The sequence below is a fragment of the Canis lupus genome, chromosome 25, assembly GCF_048164855.1.
Source record: "Canis lupus baileyi chromosome 25, mCanLup2.hap1, whole genome shotgun sequence".
Classification (NCBI taxonomy): Eukaryota; Metazoa; Chordata; class Mammalia; order Carnivora; family Canidae; genus Canis; species Canis lupus.
Genome location: NC_132862.1, coordinates 318386 through 345595, shown reverse-complemented (window position 1 = coordinate 345595; position 27210 = coordinate 318386). Strand labels below are relative to the sequence as shown.

The 27210-nt window shown below is 36.1% G+C and overlaps 1 protein-coding gene and 1 long non-coding RNA gene across 2 annotated transcripts; both read left to right on the top strand.

The window, feature by feature from the left end:
* Positions 1-1085: 1085 nt before the first annotated feature.
* On the top strand, positions 1086-2027 carry LOC140616764 (olfactory receptor 9K2-like). The gene has a single exon (XM_072797524.1). It carries the CDS (start codon positions 1086-1088, stop codon positions 2025-2027), a length of 942 nt encoding a protein of 313 aa, XP_072653625.1.
* Positions 2028-22611: 20584 nt separating this feature from the next.
* On the top strand, positions 22612-26497 carry LOC140616950 (uncharacterized). Its single transcript, XR_012017239.1, has 5 exons — positions 22612-22781; positions 22890-23009; positions 24116-24209; positions 24744-24820; positions 26409-26497. It is a non-coding gene; the product is annotated as an uncharacterized lncRNA (long non-coding RNA).
* Positions 26498-27210: the final 713 nt, after the last annotated feature.

Sequence of the window (27210 nt, the reverse complement as noted above, 5' to 3'; positions counted from 1 at the left end):
ACCTCTCCTGGAAATCATAAATGACACTTGGTTTAAATGCCACCAGTGATGAAAAAATGTGTGAGGTAAGCCTTAGCTGACAGTGAATGTGTTGTTTCATGGAAAAAATAACAAAAATATTTCACATTTACTAACGTTGCTTTGGTTGCTTAGAAGGTGACCCCAAACCAAATAGGTTCATTTAGGTGCTTCTAGAAAATCAAAATTTATTTTTTTTAAACTACTGAGCTTTAACCATTAGGTTACAAGCTTAGTAAAACTTGCTCTTTAATCTAATATATTCATTTACACGGTCAGCATTTTGATTTGTTCCTCACTTTGAAGTTTCTAATTTTTTCTCAAGCTCAGAAGTTGGAGATGGCCTAGATTTCCTGATTTATATAGACAAAAACAGTGTCAACAAACTTTACAGGGTAAAAATTATAAAGGCATCAGTCACATTTTAGTTTTGAACTTAAATAAAATTATGCTTTTTCCAGAAGTTTGTCTGATTTTATTTTTAAAGATGTCAAAGACAGCTCTTTTTTTTTTTTTTTTTTTACTTGCTGTTGTAAGAGCTCTTTTTGGCAGGAAGCTCATATTATCTTGAAATGAACTTTAATCTTCCTTTCCTAGATTATTTTTATTACTGTGTTGAAGGAAAGCATTAATAAAAAAAATGAATACAAAATGATAAATGAAACTTAAAGAAGTGTCTTTGGTAGTATGAAGAGTTAGACTTTTGTTCTTGGAAATCACAAATGATGTCTCACAAACCATCCGTGTGACAAGTTACATATAAGGAAGCATCAACTTTTGTTGTGTTGAAATTAGCAATAAACTTGAGTACAAAATATTTCACCTTGAGTTCAAATTCTAGAGGGAACCTTAACTACTTGTGTTACCTTAACCAGTGGTGTTACCTTAGGCACATCAAGTATCTCTCACTTTTAATTTGCTCATGTGTGTGAACATCATGGGACTCAACTTGAAAGCATTCCATCAACTACAAGGTCTTTTTAAATGTGAAAAGTGTTATATGTGATAGTAGAGAAATAGTGGCAACTTTGCTGACCTTCTGTTATGCTTTTAAGCAGAAATTTGCCATGGGTGACAAGGGAGGAGACAACCACTCAGAAGTGACTGACTTCATTCTTGTAGGCATCAGGGTCCGTCCAGAGCTCCACAGTCTCCTCTTCCTACTATTCCTGGTTGTTTATGGGATGGTCCTCCTGGGGAACCTTAGCATGATTGGCATCATTGTGACCGACCCCCGGCTGAACACACCAATGTATTTCTTCCTAGGCAATCTTTCCATCATTGACCTCTCCTACTCCACTGTTATTGTACCCAAAGCCATGGTCAACATCCTGTCTCAGAAAAAGACCATCTCCTTTGCAGGCTGTGTGGCTCAGCTATTTCTTTACGCGCTTTTCATGGTCACAGAGGCCTTTGTCCTGGCAGCCATGGCCTATGACCGCTTCATCGCCATCTGCAACCCGCTCCTCTACACTATCCGCATGTCAAGAAGCCTCTGTATCCAGTTGGTGGCTGGCTCCTATCTCTGCGGCTGGGTCAGCTCCATCCTTCAAATCAGTGTAACCTTCTCAATGTCTTTCTGTGCTTCCCGAGTCATTGATCACTTCTACTGTGATTCAAACCCAATTGAGAAGATCTCCTGTTCCAATATCTTTATGAATAAGATGGTGTCATTTAGTCTGGCTGTCCTCATTATTTTGCCCACGATAGTTGTTATTGTGGTATCGTATATGTATATTGTGTCTGCAGTTTTAAAAATCCGCTCTAGTGAAGGGAGGAAGAAAGCCTTCTCCACCTGCAGCTCCCACCTGGGGGTTGTAAGTTTGCTCTATGGGACAGTCTCCTTTGTCTATCTCACACCTCCAAGTAACCCTGAACTTCGTAAAGTGGCTTCAGTATGTTACATTTTGTTCACACCTATGCTGAACCCTTTAATCTACTCTCTAAGAAATAAGGATGTTAAAGATGCCATGAAAAAAGTCCTATGGAAGAAAAAAGTTTTACTTTAAATCTGTTTTTACTTGTTTTACTGTTTCTTGTACCAATTTGTTTACCTGATCTTCTAGATTCAGGCATTCTAAAGCACAGGTTTATTTAAAAAATAATTCTGTTCCATTGATCTATTTGTCTGTTTTTCTGCCAGGATCATACTGTCTTGATGATCACAGTTTTGTAGTACAGTTTGAAATCCGGCATTGTGATGCCCCCCGCTCTGGTTTTCTTTTTCAATATTCTCCCTGGCTATTTGGGGTGTTTTCTGATTCCGCACAAATCTTAAGATGATTTGTTCCAACTCTCTGAAGAAAGTCCATGGTATTTTGATAGGGATTGCATTAAATATGTAAATTGCCCTGGGTAGCATTGACATTTTCACAATATTAATTCTTCCAATCTATGAGCATGGAATATTTTTCCATCTCTTTGTGTCTTCCTCAATTTCTTTCAGAAGTGTTCTGTAGTGTTTAGGGTATAGATCCTTTACCTCTTGGTTAGATTTACTCCTAGGTATCTGATACTTTTGGATGCAATTGTAAATGGGATTGACCCCTTAATTTCTCTTTCTTCAGTTTCATTGTTAGGGTATAGAAATGCCACTGATTTCTGGGCATTGATTTTGTATCCTGCCACACTGCCGAATTGCTGTATGAGTTGTAGCAATCTTGGGGTGGAGTCTTTTGGGTTTTCTATGTACAGTATCATGTCATCTGCAAAGAGGGAGAGTTTGACTTCTTCTTTGCCAATTTGAATGCCTTTTATTTCTTTTTGTTGCCTGATTGCTGAGGCTAGGACTCCTAGGACTATGTTGAATAGCAGTGGTGAGAGTGGACATCCCTGTCTTGTTCCTGATCTTAGGGGAAAGGCTCCCAGTGTTTCCCCATTGAGAATTATATTTGCTGTGGGCTTTTCATAGATGGCTTTTGAGGTGCTGGGGAATGTTCCCTCTATCCCTACACTCTGGAGAGTTTTGATCAGGAATGGATGCTGTATTTTGTCAAATTCTTTCTCTGCATCTATTGAGAAGATCTTATGGTTCTTGTTTTTTCTCTTGTTGATATGATCTATCACGTTGATTGCTTTACAAGTGTTGAACCAGCCTTGCATCCCAGGGATAAATCCCACTTGGTCATGGTGAATAATCTTCTTAATGTACTGTTGAATCCTATTGGCTAGTATCTTGTTGAGAATTTTTGCATCTGTGTTCATCATGGATATTGATGTATAATTCTCCTTTTTGGTAGGTTTTGGAATTAAGGTGATGCTGGCTTCATAAAATGAAACTTCATAAAACTCATAAAATGAGTTTAGAAGTATCCTGTCCCTTTGTATCTTTCTGAACAGCTTTAGTAGAATAGGTATTGTTTCTTTAAAAGTTTGATAGAATTCCCCTGGGAAGTCATCTGGCCCTGGAATTTGGTGTCTTGGGAGGTTTTTGATGACTGTTTAATTTCCTCCCTGGTTATTGGCCTGTTCAGGTTAGAGAACCCAGAAATGGGCCCTCAACTCTATGGTCAACTAATATTCGACAAAGCAGGAAAGACTATCCACTGGAAAAAGGACAATAAATGGTGCTGGGAAAATTGGACATCCATATGCAGAAGAATGAAACTAGACCATTCTCTTATGCCAGACACCAAGACAAACTCAAAATGGATGAACGATCTAAATATGAGACAAGATTCCATCAAATTCCTAGAGGAGAACACAGGCAACACCCTTTCTGAACTTGGCCACTGTAACTTCTTGCAAGATACATCCATGAAGGCAAGAGAAACAAAAGCAAAAATAAACTATTGAGACTTCATCAAGATAAGAAGCTTCTGCACAGCAAAAGAAACAGTCAACAGAACTAGAAGACAACCTACAAAATGGGAAAAGATATTTGCAAATGAGCTATCAGAAAAAGGGCTAGTATCCAAGATCTATAAAGAACTTATTAAACTCAATAGCAAAGAAACAAACAATCCAATCATGAAATGGGCAGAAGACATGAACAGAAATCTCACAGAGGAAGACGCAGACATGGCCAACAAGCACATGAGAAAATGCTCCGCGTTACGGGCCATCAGGGAAATACAAATCAAAACCACCATGAGATCCCACCTCACACCAGTGAGAATGGGGAAAATTAACAAGGCAGGAAACAGCAAATGTTGGAGAGGATGTGGAGAAAGGGGAACCCTCTTACACTGTTGGTGGGAATGTGAACTGGTGCAGCCACTCTGGAAAACTGTGGAGGTTCCTCAAAGAGTTAAAGTAGATCTGTGCTACAACCCAGCAATTGCACTGCTGGGGATTTACCCCAAAGGTACAGATGCAGTGAAACGCCAGGACACCTGCACCCCGATGTTTCTAGCAGCAATGTCCACAATAGCTCAACTGTGGAAGGAGCCTCGGTGTCCATCGACAGATGATGGACAAAGAAGCTGTGGTCTATGTATTCAATGGAATATTCCTCAGCCATTAGAAACATTGAATACCCACCATTTGCTTTGAAGTGGACTGAACTGGAGGGTATTATGCTGAGTGAAGTGAGTAAATCAGAGAAGGACAAACATCATATGGTCTCATTCATTTGGAGAATATAAAAAATAGTGAAAGGGAATAAAGGGGAAAGGAGAGAAAATGAGTGGGAAATATCAGTGAGGGTGACAGCACATGAGAGACTCCTAACTCTGGGAAATGAACAAGGGATAGTGGAAGGGGAGGTGGGCGGGGGGTTGGGGTGACTGGGTGATGGGCACTGACAGGGGCACTTGATGGGATGAGTACTGGGTGTTATGCTATATGTTGGCAAATCGAACTCCAATAATAATATACAGAAAAATCCCGCCCCCTCCCAAAGAAAAACCCACCTTAACTGTTTTATTCCACAGCATTATGAACATCATATAATGAAAGCTCCAAATAACATATTCACTTTTTCTCAAGGCAATGTTAAATCTGAAAGTTCTGGACACCATGAAAATTTGCTGCAATTCTACAAAGAGTTATGTATTTCTCACTCTCCAGGTAATAATATGTTATGCAAATGGAGAAGTACAGAATTTTATAGTTTTTCTTCCCGGCATGCCTAAGTGAAATAGAGGTATAGACAATACCTAGTATGATGATTAACTTAGAAACTGTGTGACCCAATGGTCTACACACCAATGATACTCCATATAAATGCTAGTGTTGTGTGCTTTGCTTTTGATGTCATGCAAAGGATAAGACAGCGTGTGCTTATAATGAGGAGGAAATGGAAAGATAGAATAACCAGGGATCTTTGTTGAATTAAAGTGGCCAAAGAAGCAGAAACATGCGAAGATTGCATTAGTTTTGAGAGTGAAATAGGAATCCCAATCAGCTTGGGAAAGTGATCATTGGCACTGATTATCATTAGCCTGGAAAACACTCTTTTTAGGGTTAGGTTTTACATCTGGATGTCTACCAGCATTAGAATGTCCCTCTGTTGTAGATCTAACAGGTGCGGGTTCCTAAGGACTGCTGGGAGGAGGTAATGGAATGCTGAATACAGCCTAAATTCCTTTGCTTTAGTTTTTAGTCTGGTTGACTTGTATTTCCTGTTTTGTAGCCAGAACAGAAAACAGTATTCCAGGGCATAACCTTGTAAGTGGCATTGCTGGAACCACTTGAAGCGTTTGTGGGAATCTAGGGAAGTTGAAAACCAAGGCAGAACACTTTCAGAGGTGCTAAATCAGGTCTATAATTCTCTTTTAATTGCCATAAACACTTTCCTTGGTGGTCTTCTATGAAAAGTAGTGACTGATTTATATCTTTCTTGTTCCTTGTGCCATTAAGATGCCAGCAGAACACCCCAGTGTCTTACCAACCTTATGTTGGTTCTCATTGACAAAGTCGTTTTTGTCTAATGACGTATGGATTGTTTATGAAACACTGCTATATCCAAGAGATGTTGGAGACTACATTCTGCGACATAGATATAATAAGTTGTTATTTACAGCTGACTTTAAAATTGTACACAAAAGTCCACATGGAGAAATCTTTTCATAGTGGTATCATCTTGAGAGGCTGAAGAGTGAATTCAATATCTCATACGCTATTAACTTATGTGTACGACATGATTCGTCTTTCTGGATTACAAGTCTTTGAACGTGTACATATATTCATTGTCCTGTAACGTCATGTATTGCATTTTGTCTTTGAATTTTATATAATGTTGACATTTACCTACTATTTAGTGTAACGATGCAGAACTTTGGTGAGGGCGTTTATAATAATATTTTTCATTTTCAGGATGCTACCATTCTCTGACTTCGATAGTTGCAAATGGTAATCAAGCACTGATTCACTAACACAAGTTAAAATGACTGCATTAAGCATCTATGGACAAGCACCCAGAGCTTGCTTCATTGTCTTCCCTTAGGATAGTTTCGACTCCTTATTGTGTTATGTTCAGCCTGGAGAAGCTGAACCCATTAGATATTGTAAAATGTTGTAATGTTGAATTGATATTGGACTGTTATTCTTACTCTTGTATGTTGAATATGAGATGTCACTTTGCCCAATCCCTTGAAAGCAGCATAGGTCATAAATTTAATAAAATTTTGAATGTGGGTAAGCTATTATCTAGAGATCTTGGTGAGGACAAAGCTATTTACTTGTGAAGCCTGGTGAGGGAGGGGAAGAGGGAAGAGATAGGATAAGAAAAAACAAACAAACAAACAACTGTATCTTGGAGGTGAAAACATGAAAAAAGGAAGGAGTTTCAAAGTAATTTCTTAATTATTTCAATTTGGTATTTTTTGTATATTTTTATTGAAGTTCGATTTGCCAACATACAGCATAACACCCAGTGCTCATCCCATCAAGTGCCCCCCTCAGTGCCCGTCACCCAGTCCCCTACCCCCTGCCCTCCTCCCCTTCTACACCCCTTGTTCATTTCCCAGAGTTAGGAGTCTTCATGTTCTGTCTCCCTCTCTGACATTTCCCACTCATTTTCTCTCCTTTTCCCCTTTATTCCCTTTCACTGTTTTTTTTTTATATTCCCAAAATGAATGAGACGATATAATGTTTGTCCTTCTCTGATTGACTTACTTCACTCAGCATAATACCCTCCAGTTCCATCCATGTTGAAGAAAATGGTGGGTATTCATCGTTTCTAATGGCTGAGGAATATTCCATTGTATGTATAGACCACAGCTTCTTTGTCCATCATCTGTCGATGGACACTGAGGCTCCTTCCACAGTGTGGCTATTGTGGACATCGCTGCTATAAACACTGGGGGACATGGGTCCCAGCTTTTCACTGCATCTGTATCTTTGGGGTAAATTTTCTAAACAAAAACAAGAACTTTTAAAAATATTTTTTATTTATTTATTTGACAGAGGGAGAGCACTAGCAGGGCGAGTGGCAGGCAGATGGAGAAGGAGAAGTAGGCAGATCAGGGAGCCCGAAGGAAGTGAGACTCTATCCAAGGACACCGGGATCATGACCTGAGCTGAAGGCAGACACTTAACCGACAGCCACCCAGGCACCCCCCAAACAAGAATTTTAACCAAAGATGGATTTTCCTATTTGTTCCTTTTATGAAATATGGTTTCTAGACTTTAGAAATAGTCTTCTTCCCTTACTAATGTTTAATAATCATCCATTTATTCACATTGTTTGGCATTGTGCTGAGTGGCATCAGTTTCTTCAGTTGAATATCTTGTACTTAGGTTTCTTGTGTGGCAACTTACATAAATTAACTTTGGATGACTTAGGTAAAAACTAAATAATTAGGCAGATAAATTTTGTTTGTATCTGGCCAAACTGTGGAAAGAGCTGAGATGTCCATCGACAGATGATGGACAAAGAAGCTGTGGTCTATGTATACAATGGAATATTATTCAGCCATCAGAAAGGATGAATACCCACCATTTACACTGATGTGGGTGGAACTGGAGGGGATTATGTTGAGTGAAGTAGGTCAGTCAGAGAAAGACATATATAGTTTCACTCATATATGGAATATAAGAAACAATATAGAGGATCACAGGGTAAGGGAAGGAAAACTGAACGGAAAGTCATAAGAGAGGAAGAAAAACCATGAGAGACTCTTACCTACAGGAAACAAATAGAAGGTTCCTGGAAGGGATGGAGGTGGGGGGTGGGGGTGGGTTAAGTGTGTGACGGGCATTAAAAAGGGCCACGTGATGTGATGAGAACTGGGTGTTAAAGGCAACTGATAAATTGATAAACACTTAATCTGAAACTAATGATGTACTAAATGTTGGCTAATTGAATTTAAATTAAAAAAAAGAAAGTAGAAAAGAGACAAAAATTTTCTAAACAGGATCCACACTTGTCTCATGCCACACTATTGGAAATATTTACTTCACAAGAATTCAGCTCTTTGTCTCTCTGTTGATTAATTTTGACACAGGATCTAAATATTTTTTAAAGTCCAAAAAATGTTGAGTATATACTTTTCTTCAGTGTTTGATCACCCAAGAATTAGTTACTGAACTATTTTATAACAGCTGATTAGGAGGATTTCAGTTCACATCTTTAGAGAATATCAAGGCTTTTCCGTGTTCTGGTGGCTCTGTGTAAAGCAACTCAGGTCTAGGAATTGGAGAACTGATGTGATCTGAGTCATGGTGGCTCAAGTCAGGTCTCTCTCTGTCTCCGTCTCTCAGAAGGGGGCCCACTGATCTTATTCCTAGACATCTCATGATTAACTAATCTTAGGTGGAGATTGCTGGACCACATCCATCTACTTTGACTAATAAGCCAGAGCTACTACTATCATGTTATCCAAACCTTCCTTTGCTCCCTCAGTCAAATGTCACAGTTTGAGCTTGGTCACTGCACTATTCCCATTGATATTGGGGGGCCATCTAACTTTAATGTCTCCCACCAACATCCTAAGAGAGAAACATTGCAGATGCTTTGGAAGTTGCTGCTTGCTCCCTCTGTTACTGTGAAGGGAAGATTTTCTAACATCTCAGGGGCACCTAACCAGGGCATATGAGACCAGAACATCTATGGTTAACCCTCCTCAGCATGACTGTCTCCTCCAAAGATTGAATTTAAGATTTCTCAAAGTGTTTCTAGTGTCTCAACTTCTTTAGACCCATCCATTATTAATTCATAGTTTGCACTAATCAATCCAGCAAACTATTAGACTATTTGCATGAACCAGCACATTAATTTTCAAGTCTCTGGTTAGTACAAATTCTACCCACTTTCTCCCTCACCTCTGGTGAAAGAGCCCTCAAAATTCATTCATACCAACATACTTTGCATTTTGCCAGTACATATCCAAAAAAATACTCAAATTTTTAAGTCAGTCTTCCATAAATTCTGCATCCACTTTGGAGCAGTATTTCTCTCTCAGCATGCTGGGTTCTGATTCTAGTAACTGCACTCATGAAAATTAGAAGCAGTATATAAAGGGAATTTAGCTTCCTCCTTCATGAAATGTCCTTAGGAGTCATGGTATTTTAAAACAAGTAGGAAAGAATTCTATCAGGGAAATGAGTGGATTTGTTTCCAATGCAAAGGTGTTTGGGGGAAAAGTGTCGAAAATATCAGGATATTGACATTGTTGTAAGTAACTTAACATGCCCAGATGCCCAGAGTTTATTTGTGTAAAAGATGTCAGAGGTATGAATTGACCGGTTTTGTAGTCAATGAACCAAAAAAGAAAAAAAAATCATACTCTGAGGTTCAATTTTCTGCAGCTTCATCTCTGCAGCTATAAAATATATGGAGTTATCTTGTATGGTGGCAGAAATTTCCTATATAGAGGTGCAAATTAAAAAATATGAGCTGAATTTTTAAGTTATTAAAAACACTCATACGGTGTTGCAATGTTTTAACCAATCATGCCATAATTTTATCTCATGATGGTGCCTGTATAGTCTTATCACATTCTTGCTTTCACATGATTCCATTTAGCCATTTAATCAATGTCATAAGTTAACAGACAATTCACAAATGATACGGACATCTGGGTTCTATTTCTAATATAAAATGGAGTTTCTTTTTTTAAAAAAAAATATTTTGGGCTAATTTTACCTGATGTGGTTATATTTGTACTCTGAAACCAATTTTAATTTGATGTTCTTGCCTGGGATTTGAATTGGAGAGAATAATGGTAAGAAACCTTAGCAGTTTAAAATGAACACTGTTGGTGACAATGACGGGATCTAATAAATGAAGACCTTTTTGTATCACTGCTTGTGGTGACATTTCACTGTCCTGAAATATTGGTGATGGTGATAAAAGTGTGGTTCCCAATACTGAATAGCCTGGTGGTGGCATTTCTGGCTGTGAGTCTGGATGTCCAGAATTAGTTTCTACTCACTTTCTGAGTCACGTTTTCTACCTTTCTATAAATTTTGTGAATTTCCCCTTATGTATTTATTTTTTTAAACAGCTTTGTTGAGGTGTAGTTGACATAAACACTGGACATATTTAATATATGTAATTTAATGAATTTGGAAATATCCATACACCGGTGAAGCCATCACTATCATCAAAGTAGTAAACATACCCACCACCTCCAACAGTTTCCTCCTGCCCCATTGTTTTTCTGTTCGGTTTGGTTTTGCTTTGATTGCTTGGTTGTTGTTGCTTTTTAAGATTTTATTTATTTATTTGAGGCAGAGAACACAGAACCAGTAGGGAGAGGGGCAGAGGGAGTGGGAGAAGCAGACTCCCCACTGACCAGGAGCCTCCCTCTGTCCCAGGACTCTAAGATCATGACCTGAGACAAAGGTAGACACAACCAACTGAGCCACCCAGGCCCCTGTTGGTTGTCTTAATGGTACGAACAGTTAACATGGGATCTACCGTTTACAAATTTTAAGTGTACCCTAAGAGTCGTAAACTATGGGCACTTGCTCAGTGAAGTAAGCCAGCCACAGAACAAATAACGATTCCACTTGTCGAGGTATCTCAAGCAGTTAGGCTTGCAGAAATAGAGTCAACTGGTGGTTGTTAGAGGCTTGGAGAAAAGCAAATGGTGAGTTGTTCACCAGGTATCGAGCATCAGTTACCCCAGATGAGTCAGTTCTAGAGATCTATACAGCATAACGCCTATAGCCACCGATTCTGTACTGTACGCTTAAAAAATTTAGTACGTCTGATGTTATATGTTCTCCTTACTTCCTTAACCATTCTTTTATTGTTGAGTATTCACTTTATGTTTTTACTACTAATAAATGTCTTTTTGCACACATCCTTATGCACGACCAGATTATTTTTCTATATGAAATACACTCCCCAAAGCAAGATTTAGAACCAAAGTTTTCTGCATTTCGATTTTAGTAGATGTTTCTTAACTATTTTCCATAAATAAATATGTATCATATTGTCATTAGCAATGCACACATTTCTTTGTTTTACATCACCACCAGCACCGGGTGCCGGCAATCTTAATTTTGTCAATCAGATGGGTGAAGAATGCATCGCCCACTGTACTGTTGCACTAGGACACTTGTAATACTTTTGCTCTTATTGTTCTAATATTTGAATGTGTAAATGGGAATCAGAGCATAGATGTACTGTTTTGTTAATTCGGCCAGAAGATATTTGCCATTGCAACACTTGATGGCGAGTTAACCAAGTTAAATTTATTGTAACACTGATTTTTGGACTTCTTTCTTTGAGCAGATTTTATGATTTCTTTTTTTTTTAAGATTTTATTTATTTATTAATGAGAGACACAGAGAGAGAGAGGTAGAGACAGAGGCAGAGGGAGAAGCAGGCTCCTCATGGGGACCCCAGGATCACGCCCTGAGCCAAAGGCAGGTGCTCAATTGCTGAGCCACCCAGGCATCCCAATTTCATGATTTCTGTTTCTGTGTGTCTTCCTTTTTCTTTTCTTTTTTTTTTTGAATTGGTTATTTTTAACAGATTATTTTTAGTATTATTCCTAGAAATCTCCACAGGCTCTTTTAACCTACCAAGGGCCAATTACTGATGTTACATAATACTATTCATTCAAATTTATCAATCTATTTAATCCTTTCTTAACTCAGCATTCTTGAGCCATCATATATGCTTTTGGGGAGCATATTCCTGTTTCTGAAATATGCCTTTAATTTTTGTCATAAATATTTTTGAAATATTATACATATTCATTTAAATTTAAGCTTGAGTGAAAGGTAAACATATTCTAAAATTGTTATGCTATGTTAATTCGGGGAAGGAATGAGATGGTAGAGATAATTAATTGCTGTATTTTTTCAGCAAAAATAATACAAAATATAATATCATTTTATTATTTTAATAGAAAATGTGTTTGGCTTTAAACTATGGTTCTCTAAGTATAGTCTAGAAACTCCTGGGAGAACTGAAAAATCAAAACTATTTTATGTTAATAACAAGATATTATATCCCCTTTTACTTTCACTCTTGTACAATGTATAGTAGGTCTTCTTCAGGCAACATAGTGCTTGATATTGCAGCCAACCGAGCGAAGGAGCAGGTGAGAGAATCCAATCTATTATACAGCCCCCCCCCATCTCCTTTATCTATCCATCAGTCAATGGCCAGTTGGGCTGTTTCCATAGTTTGGCTATTGTATATAATGTTACATAATCATCAGGGTGCCTCTATCCCTTTTTATTAGTATTTTTGTATTCTTTGGGTAAATACTCAGTAGCGCAACTGCTGGATCCTAGGATAGTTCTATTTTTAACTTTTTGAGGGACCTCCATACTGTTTTCCAGAGTGGCTGCACCAGCTTACATTTCCACCAACAATGCAGGAAGTTTCCTCTTTCTTCACATTCTTGCCAACACGTATTGTTTCTTTTGTTGATTTTAGTTAATTTATTTGTTATGCTGGGCGCCATTTGACACTTTAAGATTAGAACCTTTGGCACTGAGCCTTGTATCATGCCTGGATACATGCAAAATTTTTTTTAATTAAAAACAATTCTGTGTGTGATTTTTTGACATCTTAAGTAACTCTGCTGGCTGGGGAGACATCGTTCCTCCTAGGGCTAGCCAATGTCAGAGACAACCAGCCAGGCACATGCCTTTGATAGGCAAACAACCGATCGAAGCCATATGTCCTCCATCAGGCCCTTATCTCCCAAAGAAAATATTCCTCTGCCTTAATCATTCCAGGGCCAGGTACTTGGCAAGTAGGGACCACCATTATAGTTTAGAGCCAGCAGAAATTATGCAAACTAGCCAATCCTAAACCATTTACCCTGCCCTATATGTCTTTCTTATGGAAATGCCAATAAAAACTATGGTCTAAGCTCTCCACTCCTAAACTGATTTGAGGAGAGAGGATCACTGAAGTGATCTAGCAATGAGCCATAGCTGATGGGGTTTCCTGAGTTCCATCTTGGTGTCTTTCCCTGTGACCTCCGAGGCATACGTTAATCCCTACCCCTAACCCCCTCTTCCTGGTATCTGTGAGCAAAATACATCTTCTTCTAAGCTTCTTTGTTTCCTTTTGTGGCTGCACCAACTTTACCATATCCTATCCAACAGGCACATTCTTAGAACAATGAATCTACACTGTCAGCAATCTACACAGTCAGCAAAATATTCCTGGAAATCATTCCACCTAGGATAGCTGGCATTACCACATACACATGTGGCTGAAACATAAAATACACATCACTAAGAATTTTTAAGTGTATCTCAACTGAAAGTCCTGTTACCTGGATCCAAAAATCAATCACCTCTTCATTATCACCTGACACAAAAGGAAATATCAGAGAATGGAGCCCAGCAGTTTCAATCAATTGCAGGTGATGTATTTTGCAAAATTTAAAACACATGACTAGATAAACACATTGGTAGGCCCTCCCACCCCTTAAGTGACTTCAAAGGGGATCATGCAAGTTGGAGGCATTGAATTTGAGCTTCTTCAGCTTCATGATGAATCTGCCTCTGATCATGATAGACCTTCCACCTCATTCATATCTTATTTTATATCTTCTAACAACTTTTTATAGTGTTCTTTAAAAAGTCTTGCACATATTTTTATATTTATTTCTATGTATAACACAATATTTATTATAAAAGGGATGTTTTCTCTATTACATTTTCTAATTGATTATTGGTATAAAGAAACATTATATTGATCATGTTGACCGAGCTCAGAGTCCTCACAACTTCATGCAAGTTTTAATTTTATTTTATAGAATGTGATTGTGGGCAATTATGCTGTGTTAATGCTTTTTTACCTCCCTCCAATCCTTATTTATTTTCCTTATTGCATTAGCTGTAACCTGCAGTGAAATGTTGAAAGGTAGTGTTGGTCAGACATCCTTAAGTTGTCATGACTAAGGGAAGTATTTATGAACTTTTACTATGATTTTAGTATAATATTTTTGGAGAAAACCAGAAATTAAAGAACATTCATTCTATTCCGGTGTAGTAATGAATCATATTTCTATATCATCGAGGATAACCATAAGTTCTTGTCCTTTATCAAGTGGATATATCTCATGCTGAATCATCATTACATCTTTACAAAAGGTATGTCTCTTTTGCATAATGTAAGTTTTATAATTAAATGTCTCATTTCTTTAGTACTTTTTCTTTCCAGGCTATTGGTATAATTGGGACTTATTTGTTTTGTCTTTTTTATTACTTAGGGGATATTTTATTTATGAAATGAGTTAAGTATCATTTACTTATTTTCTATTCTCTGCAACTGTTTCTGTGAGATAGGAATGCCTTTATGCTAGGCCGCCCTGCAAAACTTTCTGGATGTGAAGGTAAAGTGAGATCTTTTTAACATTTAAATTTCATCTTTACTAAATTTTGGTATTTTTTGTAGGAAGTTATTCCTTCTTTCCATGTAATATATTGTTCAACATTTTGTATAATAATTAAAATTATCTATTGATTTTGTATTGTTAACAATTTACTTCTTTTCTGAATTCATACTGTGAGAGAGTTGTAATAACTGTTTATGATTCAGATGATTATTTTATTATTTAGTTTCATTTTAGTATCATTAATTTTCATCAGGTTATTTTTTTCTTGTTATTTTCATTCCTAAACACTTCACAAGTTATATTTTTTTCCATTTTAATGTATAAACTATTTGGAGCTTTATTATTAGAAGAGCTCTCCTGCCTACATGAACAAAACTGCCTATTATATGCTTTTATGATATTAATTATATCAATACATTTGTTGTACTAAATATGAGGTTTTAGCATAGGTTTGTAGTCCCATGACTTTGGCTACACTAAAGTGATATATCTGGTATATTTGTCCCAACTATTTATTTTTAATTTTCTATAGTATTTTCTTCATAGAAAAATCTCCTGTCAGTAACATATAGTTGGATTTTGTTTTACATTTTTAGGTACTTTAAATCCAAATCAAAGTGTTTTAAAAATAATTCATATTTTATTTTACGGTGGTTGAAATTTAGCTTTTTATTTATTTACATTCTATTCTAAAATTTTTAATTATTAAATAGGTAATACGTTTTCTTATGTGACAGATATTTAAATATGGTATTGGATTTCATTTTTGTTTGTTACACTGCTCCAGTTTGCCTTTTTGTTGTCAACCAAAGAAAGGGCATCACAGACATTCTTCTTTAAAGAGCCCAACTTAATGAATTGTGTTAGTGAACATAGTTTTCAGAAAATAATACAAACGGACTTGGGGGTTAGCATTCTTTCCTTGATAAGCTCTGCTGCAACCAACCAATCCTAAATGGGTACAACAAGAACTGTTACATATCAATTGTTGGCTTTACTTGTGAGTCTGTTTTTGCTTTTGCCTTTTTAAGTCTTGTCTTTGTTTTCTGTGAGAGAAATTTTAAACTGTTCTCCCTCGTGTATTTACAAAAGTATGAGTAGATTCTCAGTGCATTAACTTGCCTTGACACATTCTTTGACAGTTAATATGATCATTCCCTGAAACATGCCTATATTCGCTTCTAAATTTTCATTTTGCCAGCCTCACAACACAACTTGGTTTAACATCATTTCTGGGTTCCTAGAATCTTGGCTCCATTTCCTTTGGCTAATCTGATGGTTGACTAGTCTCACTGGGCATCAGTGACCAGGAGCTTTCGCTTTCTCAGAGAATCTCATCCTTAGCCACGTCTAATTCCATTTCTTCCATTAGGGACAGAGACATTAGGAATCCCTTTCGTTAATCATTTGGCCATCTTGTCCTTACTGCAAACTTCAGGAAGCGTGGTTTTCTGTTTTATTTCTGTTTTCCTCCTGATCTGAATTAATATATATTTTAAAACTCTTTGTTACTTTTGTTTTTATAGATATCTGGACTTTTCTACTCTTTTGAAAATGCTGAAAGATTGAAATCTTCCCTTGTTCAGATGTCAGTCTGCAAGCTTCTGAGAATCCTTCAGGGACTGGAAGGCTCACCTTTTCACAACCTGGTCATGCAAACTATTTATGAAGATTGTAGCCTGGTTATAACCATATGGTTGAGAGACTCCCTTTGTCACATCCTACTCCTCTGCTACTATTTTAGTTTATTTGTAGACAAAGTTCTTGTAGTACCTTGTCTGGTCTGTCTTCCTTGACCTGTGCTTGAAGCTGTGAAACTCTTGCTAACAGTTATCTGAGTTAATCTAAGACCAGGTTCTTTCCTCTTTAGGGAGGAATTTAATTAGATTTTTATATAACAACAACAACAACAAAAAGATTTTTATACGACAGACTGTATGTAATTACAGCCCAGTATATACATATGATCACTTTTTGTGGGGATCACTCTTGGAAGTTAATTCCTTTTTTTTTTTTTTAAGATTTACTTATTTTTTCATGAAAGAAACACAGGGAGAGAGGCAGAAACACAGGTAGAGGGAGAAGCAGGCTCCCTCTGGGCAACCTGATGTGAGACTTGATCCCAGGACCTCGGGATCACGACCTGAGCTGAAGGCAGATGCTCAACCACTGAGCCACCTAGGCACCCCGGGAGTTACTTTCTTCTTTTTTAAAAAAGAGTTTATTTATTTATTCATGAGAGACTCACAGAGAGAGAGAGAGGGGCACAGACACAGGCAGAGGGAGAAGCAGGGTCCATGCAGGGATCCCGATGTGGGACTTGATCCTGGGACCCCAGGGTCACGCCCTGAGCCGAAGGCAGATGCTCAACCGCTGAGCCACCCAGGTGTCCCCAGAATTTAGTTTCTTATAGGAATCTGCCATATTTATCTAATGTAAGAACATCTAATTCAAATAGACTGACCTACATCAAAGAAAATAAGTATTTGTAAATATTTAATGAATTAAAGTTAATTCACTATGCTTGGGAGGACAACGAGATCTCCCTTTTATTCAAACCACTATAATTTATTTTCATTTAAGTTATAAAACTGAATTAATTCCTAGAGAGAGAGGGATAGAAATACTTGCAATGTTTGTGAGAATGGTCCTTCTCTCCTGGAAGCTGCTACAATAAAACCACAAAACAATGAATGAACCAAACAACAAAAGCAGCAACAACATGGACTATGGCAATTATCTACCCTCTGCTTCTGGTAACCACAAGTCTGATCTCTTTTTTCTACATGTTTCTTTTTCTTTTTTTTAATATTTCACAGAAAGTGACATTATATGGTATTTGTTTTCATTGATTTATATCACTTGGCATAATGTCTTCAAGGTCCATTTATGTTGTTGCAAATGGTAGGATTTCCTCATTATTTTAGATGAATAGTATTGTATATATTGCATGGCTTCTTTATCCACCCACTTATCAATAGACACTTAGGTCGTTTACAATCACTTTCATTGTTTGCAAACAACACTACTATGTGTATGGGGCTGTAGAAATCTTTTTGAGTTAATATTTTCATTTCCTTTGGTTGTACTCCCAATGGAATTTCTGGATAATATGATAGTTCTATTTTTAATTTTTTGAGGATTCTTTATACTATTTTCCATAGTGGTTGTGACAATTGACAATGTCACCAACAGTGCACAAGGGTTCCCTTTACTCCACATTCCACATCTACACTAGCATTTGTTATTTCTCTCTCTCTCCTTTTTTTTTTTTTTTTTTGGATAATGGGCATATAACAGGTGTGTGGTGATATCTCCTTGTGGTTTTAATTTGCATCATCCTAATGATCAATGATGTTGTGCATCTTTTCATGTACCTGTTTCCCTTTTGTATATCTTTTTTTTGGGGGGGAAATGTCTTTCATCTGTCATCTATTTTAAAATTGGGTTATTTATTTTTGCTAACAAGTTGTTTGATTTCTTGACACATTTTGGATATTAATCTCTTATCAGATATATGGTTTGCAAATAATTTTTTTCCACTCTATTGGTTATCACTTCACTTTTTTGATGTTTCCTTTCGCTATGTAAAAGCTCTTTAGGTTATGTAATCCCACTAGTTTATTTTTGATGTTGTTGCTTGTGCTTTAGAGGCCATATCCAAAAATTATTACAAAGACCCTCGTTTAGAAGTTTATTCCTATGTTCTTCTGTATGTTTCAAGTCTTAAATTTAAGTCTTTAACCCATTTCAAGTTAATTTTTATGAGTGGTGTAAGTTATGGGACCAATTTCGGGGATCCCTGGGTGGCTCAGTGGTTTGGCGCCTGCCTTTGGCCCAGGGCGTGATCCTGGAGTCCCGGGATCAAGTTTCATGTCGGGCTCCCTGCATGGAGCCTGCTTCTCCCTCTGCCTGTGTCTCTGCCTCTCTCTCTATGTCTATCATGAATAAATAAAAAATAAAATAAAATCTTTAAAGAAAAAAATGGATATGGGACCAATTTCATTCTTTTATGTGTAAATATCCAATTATCATTTCTTTCTTTCTTTCTTTCTTTCTTTCTTTCTTTCTTTCTTTCTTTCTTTCTTTCTTTCTTTCTTTCTTTCTTTCTCTCTTTCTTCTTTCTTTCTTTCTTTCTTTTTCTTTTCTTCTTTTTTCTTTCTTTCTTTCTTTCTTTCTTCCTCTTTCTTTCTTTCTTTCTTTCTTTCTTTCTTTCTTTCTTTCTTTCTTTCTTTCTTTCTTTCTTTCTTTCTTTCTTTCTTTCTTTCTTTCTTTCTTTCTTTCTTTCTTTCTTTCTTTCTTTCTTTCTTTTCTTTCTTCTTCTTTCTTCAACATAGCACAACTTATTAAACAAAGCGTCTTTCTCCATTGAGTATATCTGGCTCTTTGGTCAATTATTAGTTGATTTGGATTTAAATCTGGGTCTTCAATTCTCTTCCATTGTTTTTGTTGTTGGTGGTGGTTTTTACAACAGCACCATACTGTATTCATAACAATAGCTTCATAGTGTATCTTGAAATCAGGAACTGGATACCTCTTTCCCACCTCCTTCAGGATTTCTTTGTTTTTCATGGTTCCATGTAAATTTTAAGTGTTTTTTCTGTTTCTGTAAAGCATGTCACTGAATCTTGATAGGGATTGCATTGAATCTATATGGTTTTTGATAGTATCAGTACCTTAATAATATTAATTCTTCCAATCCCTGAACATGGGTTAGCTTTCCATTTATTTGTGTCTTCTTTAATTTTTGAAATATATATCTTGTGGTTTTCAGCAGAGATCTTTTACCTCCTTAAATTTATTTCTAAATATTTGATTGTTTTTGATGTGTCATAAATTATACCAATTCTTTATTTCTTTTTTAGAAAATTATTTGCTAACACATAGAAATGCTATTGATTTTTGCATGTTAATTTTGTATTCTGCAACTTTACTGAATTGTTTAGATATAACAGGCTTTTGGTTGAAGCTTTTGGATTTTCTAAATATAAAATCATGTTTCCTGCAAATAGAAAAAGTGTTATCTTTTCCTTTCCAATTCTGATACCTTTTATTTATTTTTCTTGCCTTATCACTCTAGTGAGTACCATATTGAATAAGAATAGTGAGAGAGGACACTCTTGTGTTGTTACCAATCTTAGAGGAAAAGTTTTCAACCTTTTATCATTGATGATGATGTGGGTTTGTCATATATGGACTTTATTTTGTTGACATATGTTCCTTTGTGACTAATAGGGCAACAGTTTGTATCATGAATAGATGTTGAGTTTTGTCAAATGATTTTTCTGTGTCTATTAATATGATTATAGGATTATTTCTTTTGGCTAATGTACTGTATCACTTTGGTTGATTTGCATATGTTGAACCACTCATGCATAAACAAAGATAAATCACTTGATCCTGATGAACAATCCTTTTAATGTGCTGATGAATTGTATTTGCTAGCATTTTATTGAGAAGTTTTGCATCTATATTTATCATGGATATTGACCTATAGTTTTCTACTAGTGTACTTCTGTGGTTTTGGCATCAGGATAATCTCATCATTGTAAATAAGTTTGAGAGTGTTATTCCTTTTTGATTTTAATATTATATTTTTATCATATGTATTATATATAGCATTATAGCCAATGAAATAAGAAAATAAATACATAAGGGGGAAGGATAATTATTATTTTAAGTTAAAACTATCTTCTCAATAAGAAATTTGTGTATGCATTAAGATGGCTGAATCTTAATTTGATATTAATATTTGAAATGAATACCAAATTGGGTTTAAACTTCTAGTTTTATGTGGTGTTGAGTTATCCCCTGCAACATGAAAATATTATTTTCCCATATATTTATTACTTGTCTTTTTACGTATGTAATAGTTTTATGAAAATTAATTAAAATCTTGCATCAATCTTTGTACATGACCATGTTTCTACTGATCATGAATGTTACACAATCAATGAAATATAATTACATTAAATATATTTACCTGTACATAATTTTAGGAAGATTGAGCTTTTCTTTTTGACTTGACAATTAACTATATTGTGGACTTACAAACGAGGGCACTGAAATAACTGTGGTAAACTAATTAAACAGAGGGAGCACGGCAATCATAAATAATTATTTGTAGCATAATTTCACACTCATTACTACCATGTTATCATGAATTACAAAGAAAGGAAGCAACCATATTAAAAACTCAAAAAAAATTTAGAGTACAAAATACCCTATTAAGGGTATGTTTTAAAAAATTTTTAAAAAGATTTTTATCTATTTATTTGAGATGGAGAGACAAAGATAGAGTATGAACAGGGAGGAGAAGGAGAAGCAGACTCCCAGCCAAGCAGGGAGCCTGATGCAGGGAGAAAAAATAAATTGAGCCAGATTTATAGGTTGTGCTTCATGTGACACAAGCACTGGCTGGAAATGGACTACTATGGCAGCATCCTAGTCCAACTCAAAGTTATTTCCTAATGACACTTGTAAGGAAGATATTATTAACAGACATACCATTTCCACCTGCATAGTTATTTTCTTGTCTGGAATATAGTGTGGGGCACATATTTACTCTGATTTAGGGCCAGTGGACTAGTGGTTTACGTCGATAACCAGGAACTTGAATGCAGCAAGAGTGAAGGATTACTGACCCCGTGGTCTGTTAGTAGATGAAAGGACTTCCCTGAATGGTAAAAGGAATTGAGAATATTAATTTCTCACAAGACTACTGAGTAATTCATATCAAATATGGATCAGGTTATCAGTAACCTGGTAAAGGCAATGACCCATTATCTTCCAGATTCTTTACCATCTACTTTATCACGGGTTCTCAGCAATAATATAGTCATGGTAGTAGAGCTAGGGTTCACAACATGGATTGCTTAATGTGGTTGCCCTGGTAATTACCTTCAGTAAGTGCACAATTTCCTGATGATGGTCATCAAAAATATACGGAGAAAAACAAAATGTTCATTGATGGATGGAAGGACCATGTGACATATACATCCAGTGGAACATTATTTGGCATAAAAAATGCAGGAAATTCTGCCACAGTGACAACGTGGATGAACCTGGAGACCATTACAGTAAGTGAAAAATGCCAATCACAGCAAATACTCTATAATTCCAATTCTAGAAGGTATCTCAAGAAACCAAGCTCAAAGAAAAGACAAGAGGCCAAGCTCATAGAAGCAGAGAGTAGAATGGTGATTGCTTGGGGCTGAGAAGAGAAGAAAATGAGGAATTGCTATTCAAAGGGCTTCAACCTATTTAAATTACTCAAGTTGAACATACTCTAGAGATGCTGTATAACACTGTGCAGAGCTACCATGCCCTATTGCACACAAAAATTCCTTGAAAGGGTAGGTCTCGTGGTAAGTATTCTTCCTACAACAAAAAATGTAAATATCATAACCTGGGGCTACCAGCCAGTCGTCATGCTTCAGTTTGAACACTGGTTTTTCCATCAAGGATGGGTAGTCATTTGCCCAGGCTCTGTTCTAGTTGTTATTTTGTACTTTTTGCCCAATTGCTTCTATTAATACCACTGTATCAGGACTCAACAAATGCCTTATTCACTATTATACCACATTGTAGGACAGCTTTAGGGCAATGCACTCACTTTACGAGAACAGAAGTTAGGCAGGGCATTCATTCTTATGGAATTCAGTGGAATCATCATGTGCCTCATCAAGCAGAATCAAGTGAACTTATGGAATGGTGGAATCACTTATAGGGGATTCAGTTGTTGGACCAACTGGCTCTTAGCACTTTATATAGTTGTGTTGTAGTCTCCAGGATATGATCTGTACTCTGTGTTAGCAAACAATATATGAGGCCATTTATGCCATAATCAGACTATTGGCCCAAGTACCTTGGGTCAAAAAAGCAGTATCAGCTACCACACTAAAACCTGCTTACTCACCCTTTTCCCCCCTTGCTGTTTCTTTGACATTATGCTTTTCTGAATTAGTATACTTACTGCTCAACAGAGAGAACATTTTACTGGGAGACATAGCAATTGCTCCTGTCCCCTGGGTATTCATTTCACTGAACCAACAGGTAAACAAAATGCTTTGTATTCTTTTGGGTAACTCTTAGTGATTTAGCAAAAGATATTAATGGAAAGGGGGGGGGGAGTGTGTAGCAGTAACCCAGGGAATTTTCCAGGATGCCTCCTAACACCATCGTGTTTGATGGTAAATATTAATGAACAAGTAGAGCGGTTCAACATGGCAAGACCACAACGGTCCCAAATCCTTCATCAGTGGACTTTGAAGGACCCCATCAGTAAGTAGCTTATGGATTCTGAGTTTATTGTTGAGAACAAGGGGAATATGGAAAGAAAATATCAACTATTGTCTTTGATAGGATGCATATGTGAGGATTTAGAAGCTACCATTATTTCCTTCGTCTTTACCATTACTATAGTACATAAAATGTATTTATGACAGTTACTCAATGATGTAATTTTTATCATACACAAATTAAGATTTTTTTGGACTGATATAGAACAATTTAAAAAATTATTTGAAATTTATACAGTGACTGTTGAGATATTACTTAGTACCTGACACCTCAACAAACAACTTTCAGGTAATTAAGATTACAAGGTGAAGCTAATGTAGATTAAGTTAATCATTATTTAACCTCTACTTTAAGTAATTAGAGGGCATTTGCAGGGTTAATTTATCCCATACGATCCCCATACTATTGTACTTAAAAAAATATATTTATTTATTTGACAGAATGAGAGAGAAAGAACACATGCAGGGAGAGGGGTAGAGGGAGAGGGAGAACGAGACTCCCTGTGAATCAGGAGGCAGACCTGGGGCTCCATTCCAGGAACCTGGGATCCTGAGCTGAGCCAAAGGCAGATGCTTGACTGACTGAGTCACCCTGGGGCCCCTTTTATTGTACTTCTAATTATCAATTATCATTGAAAAAATATAGCTAAAGGATAAATATGGAGAGTTTTAAGTGAAAATGAATGAATTTTATGACTAGGAATAAAAATTTCTCTAAAAATATGTCTCATAACATAGTATTTTCTTTCATATCTGTGTCAGTTAGCCTACCACATGGTTTGCTGTAATAATAAATGGAAATGTTTCTTTTTCAGTGGAGAAATTAAGACTAAAAGATCATTTTGGTCCCTCTCAAAGGACTCACACAACAAGAAAAGTAAAAAAATAAACTGTTGTATTTTGACTCCTAGTAAGTTTAAGCTCTTCATTTTCCTTTCTTTTTCTTTCTCTTTCCTTTTCCTTTTCCTTTTTCCTTCCTTCCTTCCTTCCTTCCTTCCTTCCTTCCTTCCTTCCTTCCTTCCTTCCTTCTTTCCTTCCTTCCTTCCCTCCTTCCTTCATTTCTTCCTTCCTATCCCCCCCCAATACTAGAGCCTCTGTGATCCTCAGGAGCTTGGCTTAGAGCCTGGGTACCTTAGTAACTTACTGATGCTTCCTTCTCTCCCAGAGGACTATGTCCCAGAAGGTAAGAGAAACCTCAATGCTGTAATTATTTCAAAAAGTTACACCATTATGGCAAAACCAAAGCCAGTATGGATGACTGCTGCTGATATTCTGGTGGATTCTCTGAGATTCCAGATGGCTCAGGACCTCTATCTCCATATCCAAGACAATCCACTTTACCTCTTTAAAAGCATTCAGCATCCAAGAATGCAGGACAAAGAATATCCTGCCGGTTGATTCCTCACGTTCCCTTTGTATACAATTCCTGGAACTGTTTCAGTATTAGCAAAGCACATTGGAAAAATTCACCTTGTGTCTCTTCCACAAAGGACTATATATCATTTTTCAAGAAATCAATTACCTAAGGAAAGTGTAGTTGTCTAAATAGAGCAACAGGGGAAATTAGTCCAGTTTCTCTATGGGAAGAACTAAAACTGGAATGATAAACATGGATTTGGAGGTTTTTTTGGGGGGAGGGATTCATTTTATCTTGACATAAAAGTTGTTTAGTACTTGTAGCATGGTCATTGATTGACTTTATGTTTGCCATCTCTAGAATTAAAACAATAAGAACAGGAAAACATTGGGATTCTGCTGCTTCATTTTCAGAATCTGACAAAATATCAATATAAGGTAAGAGTAAATCTTGAAACGTGAGTTTTACAAATAATTATTCATCAACTGACTATTTGTTTATTGGCTGCTTGCTCTAGGAGAGACTCTTTTCTAGGTATAAATGTCTTTGGGCATAAACTTTTTAACATTAGAACAAGTTTGATAAGAATAAATCTGGATAGTTAAAATGTTCTACAATCTTATCCCTGGAGGAGATTAGAAGAAGACAAATAGAATATACTTAAGAAACATTTCATGACTACCTCAGGGTGTCTTTTCACCTTCTGAGTAAGTATTTTATGCCTCTTCAGATGTCAAGTATTATCTATTTAAAATTTTGCTCTTTTATGTTACAATGATTTGTATATTTAAGTTTTTTTTTCTATATTTAAGTTTTGATGGAACAGTAAGACACCCTGCCACTTCTCTGTCAGCCATCTCTTTCTTGGGCAAGATATTACACTTCTCTCAGATTTCCTTATTCTTTTTAATCTTTTAACAATTTCTCTGATTTCTTCTCTCAACTTAGAATGGTTTATCCAAAAAATAATATCCCAATACTCATATTATTAATTTTCAACCAAATTGGTGCTTACTATTTTGGTGTGCATCATAGAGTGAGCACAGAAAGTTAAGATAAAAATAATAACAGTTAATATCTGCCAAGTACTTATCCTGTCATAAATGGTACTAAGTTATTTACATGCATTGTCTAAATATTTACCTCCAAGAAAACTTTGGGAGGTATATTGTTTTCGTGCCTGGTTTATGTGAGGATACAGTGGTATAGTACCTTGCCAGAAGTTCCATCGGTAACTTAAGTACTGTAAGTAGGTTATATAGAGGATATAGGCAAGTTACATAAGTCACTTAGTCCGAGATCCCAGTTAGTAAGTGTGAAAAGTAGCCCTGGATGTTCCTATACTTATACCTAAAGCTCTGCTAACCATCTGAGTGTTTCCAAGTCTTCAAGTTTTTCTGATTTTGGTTGTTCGATTACATTCACCATATATATCTGTGTAATAGATGTTGATTAATTGCCTTCTGCCAGACACAGAAGGTTGTTGTGCTGGCATATATGAAGACAAGTTGAAATTTTGATCTTAAGGAAGAACTCATTCATATTTATTAGGAATATGAAAATATGATGATAATAGCTACTATCATTGGGAACATGATTATGCAGAAGTGTTTTAATCTAGGTTGAGAGATTGGAGAATTTATTTTGGGGATAAGAAACTTTAATTGAACTCAAGTACAAAAAGAGGTAAATCAGGTAAAGGAATCAGAACAGATTATTATAAAAGGCGGTAATCTGCAGTGATTAAGAATGCATGGATACTGGAGCCAGGTTTTCTTTCTTTCTTTTTTTTTTTTTTTGTCTACAAAGGCCAATTCTGACCTTGTAGGTAGCTAATGAACAGACTTCATTTCTTTGTATCTTAGTTTCCCCACATGTAAACTAGGAAACTGAATAGTACACACCTCAGAGTATGGTTGTATGGATTAAAAGAGCTACTATAAATGCATTTAGAAAAGTGGCTGGCATATAAAAAGTGCTTTATTATTATTATTATTATTATTATTATTATTATTATTATTGCAGAACCATGCATATAGAGCCTGAGAGGACAGAGTGACCCTATTTTAACACAATCAGTTCAAATCCTTCCTTGAGCTGTCTAGAAAATGAGGTATGAATGTGTGAAAATCATATTCTGGACAAATAAGAATGTAATCAACAATCCTTCATGTATATTTTGTGTTAGTATCTCTTTCTTTCTTTCTTTCTTTCTTTCTTTCTTTCTTTCTTTCTTTCTTTCTTTCCTTTCTTTCCTTTCTTTCTTTCTTCTTTCTTGTTTCTTTTTTCTTTCTTTCTTTCTTTCTTCTTTCTTTCTTTCTTTCTTTCTTTCTTTCTTTCTTTCTTTCTTTCTTCTTTCTTTCTTTCTTTCTTTCTTTCTTTCTTTCTTTCTTTCTTCTTTCTTTCTCTCTTCTTTCTTTCTTTCTTTTTTCTCTTTCTTTCTCTTTCTTTCTTTTTTTTCTCTTTCTTTTTCTTTCTTTTTTTCTCTTTCTTTTTTCTTCTTTCTTCTTTTCTTTCTTTATCTTATTTTTTCTTTCTTCTTATTTTTTTCTTTCTTCTTTCTCTTTCTGCTTTTCTCAGTATCTTTTCTAAAGTAACTCCTCCATCCAGACTACTTATAGACCTTTTTAAAAAAAACTATAAGCTTCAGGCTGCGGAAATGCAGGGAAATGATCATTATAAAGGGGTTTTAGAGGCCTACCTAGGAGAGAAATCCCAGCATTTGAACTGTAATAATGTTTGTGTTTATTTGTGCACAACTTTGATCTTAGTGAGTAAATAAAGTTACATCAAAATTCAAAATTTCCATTACCTACAAAAAGTAAGT

Bases quoted from the DNA above. Each gene is read 5' to 3' on its own strand.
- LOC140616764 (XM_072797524.1), top strand. From the start codon at position 1,086: ATGGGTGACAAGGGAGGAGACAACCACTCAGAAGTGACTGACTTCATT.